We start from the raw sequence: 12,770 nt of genomic DNA, 5'->3' as shown, positions 1-12,770 counted from the left end.
TTCTCCTTCTGTTTTTAGTTGATCCAAAGAGATTGGGGGGTGTGTGTGTGTGTGTGTGGGGGGTGTAAGTAGGAATAAAAGGAGAAAACCTAATATTTTGGAAAAGCAATACTTATTAATACCTTTTCAGTAACTGAATAAATGGAATAGAGAAAAAATATTTCACAGCTTTACTGAATGATCTGTTAAGGTGTGACTTTCTCAGGGAGATGAGGAAGATGCTGCACTCCTCAGCTCTTCCCAGTATGTTATTGATGGGAGACTAAGGCCCCTTCATTATCTCTTAGACCCCTGGATTTATTTCTGAAGGCTGTAATATTTTAAGTTTATGCAAATCCCTCCAGTCATATTTGTTTAAAATGAAACCTGAAATACGATAAAGCTATCCAAAGCCCTGCTAGGTTTTAGGCTTGAGATTAACTTTTTAAGGGGGAAGCCAAGTGTCTCATGCTCTAATCTGACAAATACATTAGCCTACGCTGCACCAGGCTGGATTTTGGGACAGATACTTTACGGCTTTCAGCAGAATGGGGTGCAGCCTTGCCTTCAGGGATCTTGCTTACAAATACATTGCATATGATAATGAGTATTTCTTAATGAGAGTAGGCAAAGCTTACGCTTGACCACAGCTAAATGCATTCAGGGACTTCAGATGCGAGTTAGATTTGGACTTGAACCTGCTCAGTTCATATGAAACCTCTGTGCCTCGTTCTCTATCTGCGAAAGCACTTTGCACTCCCCAGAAGTGCAGATCGATGCTTTAGGCTGTTACAGTCATGTGGAACATGTAGCATCTCAGAGAAGTGACTGGTTTAAATGTCATTTGAGTCTGTGACTGTGCTGTGAATAGGGTAGCTTGTCATTGATTCCGCAGATTGAACTTGGAACGGCTTTCCTCAGCAAATTTGGGGTTTCTGCCCTTATAGCCTCCTGTGCAAGGTCTGTCTGTCTCTGATGAAGAGCTCAGCGGGAGTTGCTTAGCGCCTAGAGAAAATGTGCTGGGTAAGGCAGGGCTCTGTGTGCTCGTTGTACACGCTTTTCATATTTTTGGGTTTGTTCTTAGTAATTTCTGTGTTCACCTAATCCTAAGAATTGGAACAGACAGAAATAAATCAACCATAAATAGCGTTGTTAATTAACAGAAGTAGCAAGGAGCGAATTGTGAAAAATCAGATGAAGGGTAAATAGAGTTCATCTCTCAAAGACAGCTGAGAGTTTTCCTCAATGCAAAAGCACTTATCTAAGGGAAAATCACACTTTAATTGCCCCAAATAAGTCAGGCTCTGCCATTGATTAGATTAAAGTGAGTAAACTCTAGGTGTACTATACATTTTGATTAAAACCATACTAAAGAGCTAATGGTCTGTGGTGTTTCAGCTTTGGCTGTATCTGTCAAATTATACCCCTTCTTTATTGAACCCCACTCTGGAAACATTTCCAGAGGATTACATGTTAGCCCATTAATTGCTTGTTTTTCACGTTGATGGACAACGTGCTGAGCAAAGTGGTGGCAGAATTTCCTCCTCTCAGATCCGGGGCAATTGCCTCAGGGTTGCTGCTCTTGTCAAAAGTGGCTGAAATAAGCAACTCGTATAAGCAGCAGAATGGCTCCTTGCTCAGGGGCAGAGAGAGTTGTTTTGTTATTCTGCTGGTAAAAAAAAAATAGAGTAACTTGAAGTCTAAAGGGGTTTCTAACAGCCTGAAGAGGTCAAAGCAGCGTCTTTGCCCAGCAAGGGAACCCTGGCTGGAGACCCGCTGGCAGGACCAGTCCAGACCACCTTCTGAGGTTTGTTACTCAGGTTGGTGCTGGCACAGTGTAATGGTCTGTGACTCCACGCGTCTGCAGACACTGCCCTTAAGGTCTCATTTAGAGCTCCAAGCCAACAGAAGAACACCTGTAAAGGCATTTTGGCTGCCTTTAGGTGCTGGCAGAGGAGCTCTGGTGAAGGCTGTTGTACAGCTACTTGCTTTGAGAGGTGCCTGCCACCCATAGCAGCGCAGAAGGGAATTTGACCCTGAGCCATGAAGCTTGGAGTGTGTTTCCTTTGCTCCTGCTGTGAGCAAGGGTGAGTTTGCATCGTGACTGCACCCACAGAGGTGCAGGTGCAGAAGGGGGTCTGTGGGGGGTTTGTCCGTGCTGTGTGGGCAGTGCTCAGCACCTAGCTTGCACTGATCCTGTGCACTGGCTTCCTGGGTACAAGTCAAAGTCATCAGGAAGTCTGTATAATTTGTACTAATTATAGCCTTACCATAAAGTCAGGATGTTCGCATGTGGGTCTCTTCCTTCCAGGACAGGAATAAAGGAACCGCAAGTGGAGGCAGCCATGATTTTGGGAGAAGGGCAAAGAGAACTATGATTTTGATCAGAAGCCTGGAAATCAGGAGCTGAAATGTGAGACTTTTTTTGCTTAGGTTCATTGCAGCACAACAGCCTTCAGTCAAGGTATCCCGTCCCTGCCATGTACCACCTGGCATTTTCCTACAGCAAAGGTCTTTGTTGTTCTGCTGCCTTTGTGTTGCCCGAGAGGATTTAATCAGGTTCAGAAAGTGTTTAATAGGTTATTTAAATAAGTTACTTAAACATGTGGTATCAGTGCCTGGCTCCCTTGGTCCTTGGAGTGTGCTGAGTGGGGCTGTGGGCAGTGCAGGGTAGTGGTGGGTCGGTCTGCACCAGCTGGGGGAAGCTGTCAGTTTTGGATTGCAGATCCATCGGGTCTCGGATTGACCCCTGGGCATGGCCTTAGTGTGCTGGTTTGCTGCTGGTTGGTGGCACGCGTGCCCAGGTATGTGGAATTCCCCTCTCTTTTGCCACATGAAATATAGATTTAAGTCATGTTGCAGAAGCTGGAGGAGAGTGGGAGGTTGGGGACAGCTGTGCTGTCTGCTTAGAGGAAAGAGTGGGGCAGGATTTGGGGGATTATTGTGTTTGACTGGCTCTAATTTGCTGTCTGTAAATCTCCCCAAACCTAAGATTTGCCAGCCCTTAAGCAGGGGCAGTCACTTGCCTGTGCGAGGCTGTGTGTAAACCAAATTTCACTTAATTGTATGTTTGTTATTTTGGGATCCTGGAACTAGGATCTCATCACTGATGTAAACGGTGATCAAGCAACCTTGGGAGAAATTGCACAGGCTTCCCTTCCTCAGGGGCTGCTGGGTCTTTTTTCTGCAGGAGCTCTCTTAGTTTTCCCAGTAACTTCCCACTGCTGATGGAAGCCTTGCTGGCAGGGAAGTGCTGTGGAGTATTTACATGCTCCTTCCCCTACCAAACCAGCTCCTGCTCCCTTTGATCAGTCCCATTTGAAGTCAGCAGTGTGTGGGATTCGGCAAGCTGCGAGGCTCCCCGGTGATGCCCCAGCCATGGGGAGCACCCAGCTGGAAGCAGGCAGGATCCCCAGAGAGCCGGCATCACGCTGCCAGGATGGGGATGGGCTGGGAGAAGGATGTTGGAGCAGGCAGGGCTTCGCTGGCCATCTCACAGTGAGGGCATGGGGCTGGCTGGAGCAGAGCTGCTTCTGGTCTTGCAGGAGCAAGAAGCTCCAGCAAGATGAGAAACTCATCTCAGGGCAGCCAGGCAGCAGGGCTCTGCCTCCTTGTGTCCCTCGGAACATGGGAACTGCCGAAAGGAAGATGGAAGGTAATACGAAAGCATTTCTGGTCTCTGCAGCACATTGCAAGCAACAGCAGGCTGCTTTCAAGTCAATTGTTTCAAAACATATCTTTAAATGAATTAATAATTAGATGCAGCTGCCATCTTGTTAACATAATGAAGCGGTGGCCGAAGAGCTCGGTCCCTGGGAGACAAAAGCGAGCGTTAGTGCTGGACAAGGCACAAAAGTTGTGCCTTGGTTGTGGGAAATACCTCGTGTTGTGCCGGAGTACACTCCGTTCTCTTTGGCTGTATTGAGAGCTCAGGGCATTAATCTCCCTGCGTGACAGAAGCCTTTTAGCCTCTGCATTTGTTGTAGATGACGGTATTCACCCACCTTTCTCTGTGTCTCTGTAGAGAGGTGGCTGTGCTGTCACTGCCTGGGCATGCTGGCAATGTGCTTGGTGCTGTGTGAAAGCAGGAGAGAGCCCCCAGGTGCTTAAAGCCAACTTGTGCAGAGCCAGCATATAAAGGTTGTCCGTTGGCATCCAGCTGTGACCTGGGTGCTCCTGCTGAGCAGTGGCATCAAGCTCCAGGGTGGATGATGAAGCAGTCTCACCTGGAAGAGGCTAGAAGGACGCTGTTGGGCATTTAGGTTACATTTTTAGCAAAGTAAAAGCAACCAACCAAAAAAACCCAAAACCCAACAAAGATCAAAGGAAAAGGAGGCAGCAGCTGTGAATGGGCATGGTGGGTGCATCTTGATACAAGTGCCACATCCAGGGGGTGGAAGCTGCTTGGAGCTGAGAGGGAGCCGTGGCAGCTGGGCTGGTTGGGAAGAAAGCTACAGGGGCTGGACAGTTTGTATGGGCTTTAAATGCTTCAGGTACAGATCCCTCTGACCCTAAAAGTGTCTCTCAGACTTCCCGTGCCTCAGTTTCCCACTGTGTAGCACCTTTCCTGTGGGGATCTTGTGCTGTCTCCTGGAGAAAGGCTGCAGCTTGGTGTAGGCACTGCTTGGGGGGGCTTGTGAAGACCCCTGTGGCTGTTACTGACCGGTGGGTTCCTCAGCTCCTGAGCAGTGAGGGAGCTCTCTTGTAAGCCCTTCCTGTATTTGGGTGTAATTCTGGCGCATCGTGACAAGTATTTAGTTTCTCCTTCTTCCCTGTTGGGTTAGACCTGTGATTAGGATCAAGTAGCACTGACAGTCAGCCAGGCGTTACACCAGTGAAATCTTTTACCTGGAACATAAGAATTGATTTGATCTCTTGACTCATCCTACTTAACGAGCAAGCCTGGAGCTGAGCCACAGCCCAAGCCCCAGTGGCTCTGCAGGCAGAAGGCTGCCTCCCCTGCTCAGCGCAGCCAGAGGTGCCTGTGGGACTTGGGGGCTTTCCTTGGGGGAGAGGATTTTGATTTTCCTGGCAGCAAACAGGTTTGATTCATTAAAGCATCTCATGGCAGAGCTGGTGCCACAAATTGTGTTTGGGTTCAAGCATGCTTGGGAGCACTGGGAAAGATGCTGCATGTCCATGAAGGTTCTGGTTTCTCGGGAGAGGTTTTCTGTCAACCCTTTGGCCTAGTGTTTTGCCCTCTAGTTTGTCCTGGATCACTGTCTGCGAGGCAGAGCAAACAGAGCGAGTCCCTGCCCTGCCCTGAGCATAAGGTAGTCTAGCAAATGCTCAGAGGAGAGTGGTTAATTAGTCGCATTTCAGCACATTTCATTTTTAAGGGCTTTGATCATGGCATGGAATTGTGGATCTGTTGCCAAGTTTGGGCTTCAAATGAATAAATAAATGATAAACGATCATTTGGCAGCAATGAACCTGCTGCACTCTCTTTGCGTGTTTATGTGGTTTCCCTTCTCCCATCTGTTCCCTTCCTCCAGCTCTTCCTTGTGGGCTGGCTCGGCAGTCCCCAGCCGGGCTGAATGGGATGCTCTTGCTCCCACTGGAGATGATGAGGGCTGCCACATTGGTCAACAAAATGAGAGTTGAAGAACAGCCTCTAAATATAACCCCCAGGTGTTGCTCTGGCCACCCCAGGAGAGCAGGCTGGGGCGGTACCAGGCGCTTTCCCCATGTTTTGGGGAAGAAGCACTGAGGGTGAGCGTCCTTGTTTCCTCTGAAGCTGCCTGTAGAGACATGGTGCAGGAGAACAGGGAAAAGAAATAGCTAAAAGCAGAGAGAGAGGAATGGAAAGACAGAACAGTGAACGAAGAAGTAGCACCACTGGGGAGGGGTGATGGGTATTGCAAAAGGCATTAAAAAACAGTAATGAGAGATTGGGCTGCACAGAGTTTTCCCTGTCTGTCTGCTCTCATTTTCCCAGCCCGTTTTCTCTTCAGATTAATTTGTCTGTCACGCGCTGGTTTTGCCTCTAGCAGGGGTGGTTTGTGGTGAGGTTAGTTAGTCCCTGTTTCTCTCGGGTGAGTCACTGATCAACTGACACAGATATTTCTGAAGATGTTCACTGTTTAGAGAAATGCTCGTCACGTGTTTGATCCAGAGCATGTTCCTTGAAGAAGAATTTGTGCAGATATGCACCCTATTAAAAATGGCTCAGAAGGTATTTACTTTCCTTAGTGCTGTCAATGTTATTCCTTGCAAGAATGCTACGACATTGGTCACCTGCATCACACATCGGGTTTGCTTGTTTGGTTTTGCTCATGCAGAGATGTTTTGAGATGGCATCATTTGCAAGAAGTTTAAAACACTTCTTCCTGTGAATCCTGTGAGCAAAATTATGCTTGCAAATACAGTTGGGAGTAGTGACCAAAAAGCACCACAGCTAATAAGTAAAAGGCACCAATATCGGTTAGAATTACTGCATTTTTCACAAATCGGTGTTTGAGAGCACTTCTCTGCGGTCTCTGCCAGCCCCTGGGGCTGGGCAGGTAGGTGAGCTCTGTGTGTGTGTTCTTCACCCTCTGCAGGAGGAGGGGAATGTCTTTGGGTCTTTTTGCTTCCCTTTTGCCCTCCCTTACACTCAACGTTAGATTCTCAAATTGCTGCATTCTTCGTGCACAAGAGAAGAATTTGCATTTTTCTCCACACTTGGCTTCAGTAAATGGCCATGTGGCGTTTTACTTTTCAGCAGTTCTTTAAAGAGCTCCCTTGTGGCTGATGAATGCAGAAACTTTGTCATAAACTAAACCACCCTTCCCTCCCCTTAATGTAGACTGCTGCTTGCTTCAGGGAGCCTCAGGCGGGTTTTGATGACAGAAGCCAAAAGTGCTGAGTAAGCAGATGTGGAATTGCAATCACTCTGAAGAAGCCTCGTTTTCTTGCAGACTTCTTGTCTTCTGCTCTGTGTGTACGTACGCACAGATCCTGGGCACGGTGCCAGCTCTGCCTTAATTGCAGCACAGATTAAAGGAAGGCTGTGGTTCCCTCCCGTAGTTGTGTGTCTCAATTCAGATGTAAATACCATGCTGATGCTCAGCACATGGGAAGTCAGAGCTGAGCTGGGCAGGGAGCAGGCTGGTGTAGAAAGCCTGCACGGAGCTAGGTCGCTCAAAAGTGTGTTTTGGCCCTGCAGCAGGGTCAGCTTGGAACTGTGGAATTAGTTGAATCTTCTCACTGGAGCTGGTGACAAATTGTGGTGTGGACGGTGGGACAAGCAGTGCGGTTCAGCAGTCCTTTTGCTGGCATTTCAACTGGAGAACATAACAGAACTGGCCAGTATATCACTGGTGGACAGCCCTGGGGGAATCTGAGGGGCATCCCCCCCCCTGCCCTTCTGCCCTGCAGTTTCTGTATGGTACTTTTTTTCTGAGGTGAACTAATATTTGGTTTTCTCTCTCCCTTTTTCTTTGTTTCCAGACAAATGATGCTGCAGGAAATACCTGGAACTGGCTTTACTTCATCCCTCTCATCATCATTGGCTCTTTCTTCATGCTCAACTTGGTGCTGGGCGTCTTATCAGGGTAAGGCACTAATGACTTGTGTGTCTCCACCTGGACATGGAAAGGGAAGACCTGTTGGCTTTAGCACTGTGGGAGGATGTAGGTGAAAAAGAGAAGATGGGGTGATGCATCACACCGTACGTTTAAATTTCGCACATTTCCTACCCTGCCCTTTCCTTGCAGAGGGGTACTTCGATAAGACTACAAAGCCATAGGATGGGGGGGTAGGCTGATGAAAAATCATTACATGAGTTGATTCTGAATCCAGACCCAAGAGTTAAGTGAGCTCCCTGTAACTGTACTGACTTTGGCTTGTGCAGCCAACACTTACACTTGCGTTGTCTTGAAAACCCGTCAGGAACCCACCGCTGCTGGTATAAATACCAGTGCTGGAGCTGGACATTAAGGTGTTCATAACCACATTTTTATAACATTTGGTGTAACTGTGCAGCACGGAGAAAAGGGAAGGTCAAATAAAAGGCAATTAGAAAAAATCTTAGGGTTTTGTTGTTTGGGTGGTTTGTTGGTGTTTCTTTTTGTTGGTTTGTTTCTTGCGGGTTTTTTTTGTGTTGTTTTTGTTTTTAGTGGGGTTTTTTTGTGTTTTTGTTTGTTGGTTTTTTTTTTAATCTCTAGCTGTTTAAGCCAATGTCTGGATTTTGGAGACACACTAGTCACTTGATGTTCAAACCCCAGGGTTCAGCCAAAGATTTGGTGTTTGTTGCCTATGAGTTTTGGGTTTGCGCCATTGCAGAGATTAAGCTGCCAAGTTTGAAGCCTAGCTGGAATGTCCCCAACAGCTGTGGAAATTTGATCTGGAATTAACAACCTGACTGATCTTAATGGTTTGCAAGCCTCAGGCTTTGGCACTTCATTTTGCCCACAGTTTCTTCTTAGCCTGTCCAGGTGATCTGGATTATACAGATCTATAAAGATCTGGATTTATTTCTGGCTCTTGGCAGCATGGGAAGAGAGAAAAGAGTTAACGTTGCTGAGTGGTTAAAACCCTCCAGTGCTGCGCCTTTGCTCTTTGAGTCACTAGAGCAAGAAAAATGTTTTCCAAAGAACAGATTCGTGCTCAATTTTATTATTTTGTTAAGGATCCTTGTCCTCAAAGCACATGCTGGGGGCAGGAGCAGGGAGGCAGCAATGCAGTTTTCTTTGAGGACTGGGAGATGTGCTGCTGCAAGAGAGGGTCATGGGGGAGGCTGTGTCATGCTTTTTGCTGTTCCTTCAGACCACGAATAATAGGCATGATCAATAACTGATCAAAGCCATTCATCGGACATCCTGTTCTATCAGAGGCTTTGTAAAGGAGAGCTTCGTGACCATCGTTGTTTGATGCATGATGTAAAGCGAACGCTGGAGCCAGGGCTGAGTGCGGTTCATTAGGTAGTTCATCTTTCTCATTCCACAGTGGGGTCAGCCCACGTTGGCTGAAATGATACTTGTGATTTAAAACAGAGCTCAGAAGCCTGCAGGCTCCTGTTCCTTTGTGTTGGATTCAAACGTGTTTGGTGACCAAAAGATGGAGACCTCTGTCTGGCCCTCCTGAAAGCCTGTCATTGCTTGGGGCAAAATATGAATATTATATAAATGTGTATCTTCTATTAAAAATGCAGCTCTGTGCATCAGGCTTCCCTTTGTTAGAGGTAAGGATGCTATCTTCTTCACAGAGGGGAAACTTTTAAATTCTATTTTGCATAGTGGATTGATGCCCTTGGCTGGAATAATTCTTGGGGACAGGCTGAAAACCATAAATACCAGTAGCACAGATGCTGAGCACACTGTTCAGAAGGCTGCTGGTGGGCTTGCAGCTATGGAGCAATGAAGGAATCTGGGTATATCTGAATGGACTGGTGATGAGAAGGCACCAGACAAGACGGAAAGACCCTCTGAAGGCAGAAACTGTTGTAATTATATTCTCTAGCCCAAAGCCTCAGGCAGCACTGTAGGGGAAAAAAAACCCACCAACCAACAAACAAATTCCTGCCAGATGTTATTGCTTGCATGGGTTTCTGGGTTGACTTCCATAGCAGTTTCACTCAAGGACATTATGCCACCCATGTCCCAGTGACTGTCAGCTTTGGCTCCTGCAACAGAGACTGGCAATATCCCATGTTCCTGTTTCAATAAAACAAAGCTGGTTTAGGGTTAGGGGTTCTACAAATAGCCCGTGCACAGGGTTAACTCAGCAATCACTTGCCCGCCTCTTATTTTCATGATCTGTGCATCTCATAACCTTTAGTGTTGTCCTTGCTGTATCCTGGGGGTGATGCAGTGCTCTGCCCTGCTCTGCACGTTACAAGAGGGAAGCAAGGGGTAAAAGGGATGCAATGCCTCCAGGAAAGAGCTGCAAGGCCGAGGTTAGGTCACTCCTTTCCTAGGCTTGTGTGTGATGTTCATTATTGTCCTCTTTCACAAAACCCCTGTTGGTCAGGTTGTATTTTATTTTCCAATACTTTGCCATATACACGGTCAGTGCTAGGGGGTTCAGCTTCAGCATGTTGCTGTCCGTACCTTGGAAAGACGCAGAACAAGCTTTTGCCGGAGTATTTTTCACTCCTGTTAGTTTTTGAGCTATTTCTTCTCACATATTTGTGCTCCTCAGTGGGAGATGAGGAAGCTACAAATTTCTGAAGTAGGTATGCAGACACTATCACAGATTATGGCAATATAAATAATCTGAAATGACAACACGTTATTGAGCTTCCTACTGACACTAGACTATACAGAGTTTTGCTATAATTCTTAATGGATTTTTTTGGTTTTCTGTAGTTATTTGTGAACCCATGTCAACATTGGGCAGATATGACTGGGCTTAGCTCCTGGTTTATCTGTGTGAGCAGTGTAGGTAGATTGACCCAGTTAGGATCCGAAGTCTCATCTGTTAGCAAAACGTGGAAGCATTTGCATTTCAGATGCTACAGAAGAGATACCTCTTTTAAAATAAAGAGCAAACAACCTTTCCCCTCTGCTGATCCTTCTGGAATTATAATAAAAACAAAGGCAGGGAAGTGATAGGAGATGTGGAAATCTGTAAGTGTTGGTAAAAACATGGTATATAAATAAGCCACAGTTGATATGACACAAATCTCTGAGTACCTGGCTAAAGATGTAATTAAAAGCATGTTGACTCCATAATTCAGATTAGATGAGGCTCTGCCTGCTGTACAGTGTGTCCTCCTCATGTGTGCTGATCAAAGCACTGCCAGTGCTCCTGTAATCAGTTAATATTTAAATACCTTCCCCAAATGGCACACTCTGCCTTCTGTTCCTTTCCCTTCCCTGACGTGAGCCCTGGGGGCCAGCCAGCAGAGCTCGGCTCTGCTTGTGCCACCAAATGAGCAGGTTTCCCCACTGTTCCTAGGATGTAGGGTGCGGAGTTATTGCAAATATCTCATTTCTGATGGTGCAGTAGGGACGCTGGCCTCTCCTTTGTCTTTCCATGACGCGTGTGGCAGTAGATGCTGTGCCGTAACCCCTCACCACTGCGCTAAAGGTGGGTGCAGCTCCCCCTGGCCAGGCTGCACATCGCAAGCAAAGACAGACTGTGCTGTTCTCTAGCTGTGAATATGGTAGGATTTAGAGTTTTCCTGGAGTAACGTGGTGGTCACAGGTATGCAAGTGGACTGCGACTGAAACAGCTCCTAAAATCCAGGAGCGGCCTTTGCTTGTTGGCAGAAGGTCCAGGGCTCTCCAGCAGGAGCACAGCATCCCGTTTGCCATGGAGTAGTGGTAGTGTGGGTTTGTGTCCCTCTCTGGGGATTTTCCTCTCTGCTTCTAGCTATCTATTCCCCCTGCTTTCTGTTTTCTCTCTCTGGTGCTTGATCCCTCCGTGAGCTGATAAAACTCAGCAGAAACCAACAGAGCAGAAAAACACAGATTATTTTCTTCTGGAGCTTTTATTGTGTGCCATAGCTGATTCAAGAGAAGATCAGGACTGCACAGGGCCAGGAGAGCAGAAGTGGGAGGAGAGATTTCTCGCCCCTGTGGTAGCATTAAGATGCTTGGTAGGGCCATTTGCTTCTGCCTGTGAACTGTAGAGCTCTGCCTACTTGATCAAGGTAAGCAGATGCCTCCACGTGCTGTGAAGCATGTTGGGGTGGCTGCCCAAGCCTGATACCTCCCCAGTCGCAGGCACAAAAGAAGGGAAAAAGAGAAATGTAAAATAAATAATAATAAAAAAAAGGAAATTAAATACCTGGTTAAAATTCTGCTGAACCACCCATCTACCCAAAGGATGAGCCAGGTTTTGTTCATACCAGACTGAACATTAGTTCTCTGTTTTAACCGTGAGACACCATCCTACATGCTAACCTTGTTTCAGAAAGTTAGGACGCCTTGGTTCCCAGAAATCGGAGTAGCATTTTGTTAGGTTTCTGGCACAGAGTGAAACAACAGCAGTAGTGAAAATGTTTAGAAATTTGTATCCATAATATATTTCTCTTGAAACATCTTTTTACATTGGCTGTGGTGGGTGGTTATTCTTATTTGTTAGATTATTTGTAAACTCTTTCTGACATAGGGTAGCAATAAAGGCATCCATCCCAGGGAATACAACCTTTCCATAGAAAAAAGATTGGCTGCCTCTGATGGCACCATGGGAATGTTCTGGCTCCAAGTCCTGCCAAGAAGGATTGACCCCAGATGCCTTTCAGTTCTCCCTAAACACAGGGTTGTTTGTTGCTGGGAAATCATGGCATTTGGCTTCGACATGGAGCAGAAAACGTCCTGTGATGATCCTGATAAATTTTTTATTGCACTCTGCACATGGTTCTTCTGCACTTTACAGTGAGGAGGGAAAAAATACGCCCCATTGAATTGACAAGTCCTGACCAACGTTCATTCTTCTTCTGCCTGTGTACTGTTTTCTGGCAGCCCTCTGCCCCCCTGCTCTGGCAGCTGTTGCCACCGAGAGGTGGGCGCCCATCTCCACCACACACACACCCCCCACTCCCTCCCCCCCAGCTTCCAGGCATTCCCTCCTGTAGCAGTGATTCCCAGTGCTGTTTCTCTCATCCTGCTGCTTTTCCCCTCCCAGCCCTCAGCCTCCTCGCAGCCCCGCTAGCAGGTTTCTTCCGTGGGCTGGTGGGATTATGGAATTTTCTACTGCTTGGGTGTTGAGCTGGGTATTAATTTTGCCTGGTAATGAGCTGGATGATTCTGTACAATATGTTTGTGACTGTTTTGATGCTTTGGATTACACAATGCAAAGAGGATAAACGTTATCATGGGATGCTGTGAGGAAGATGATTTAACTTATTTCAAGGCTAAGTG

General features: G+C 46.8%; 1 protein-coding gene across 1 annotated transcript in view; it reads left to right on the top strand.

Annotated features, from left to right (window-relative positions):
- The window catches only part of LOC121093624 (voltage-dependent N-type calcium channel subunit alpha-1B-like), a 301,786-nt gene that overhangs the window by 126,739 nt on the left and 162,277 nt on the right, over positions 1-12,770 (top strand). The window contains exon 7 of the mRNA XM_040606263.1: positions 7,411-7,514. Coding sequence (XP_040462197.1) covers positions 7,411-7,514 — 104 coding nt within the window. The remainder of the gene's footprint in view (positions 1-7,410; positions 7,515-12,770) is intronic.

Source organism: Falco naumanni, chromosome 9 (assembly GCF_017639655.2).
Source record: "Falco naumanni isolate bFalNau1 chromosome 9, bFalNau1.pat, whole genome shotgun sequence".
Taxonomy (NCBI): domain Eukaryota; kingdom Metazoa; phylum Chordata; class Aves; order Falconiformes; family Falconidae; genus Falco; species Falco naumanni.
Note: the sequence above shows the minus strand (reverse complement) of the source record. Positions and strands in the feature narration are given on the sequence as shown.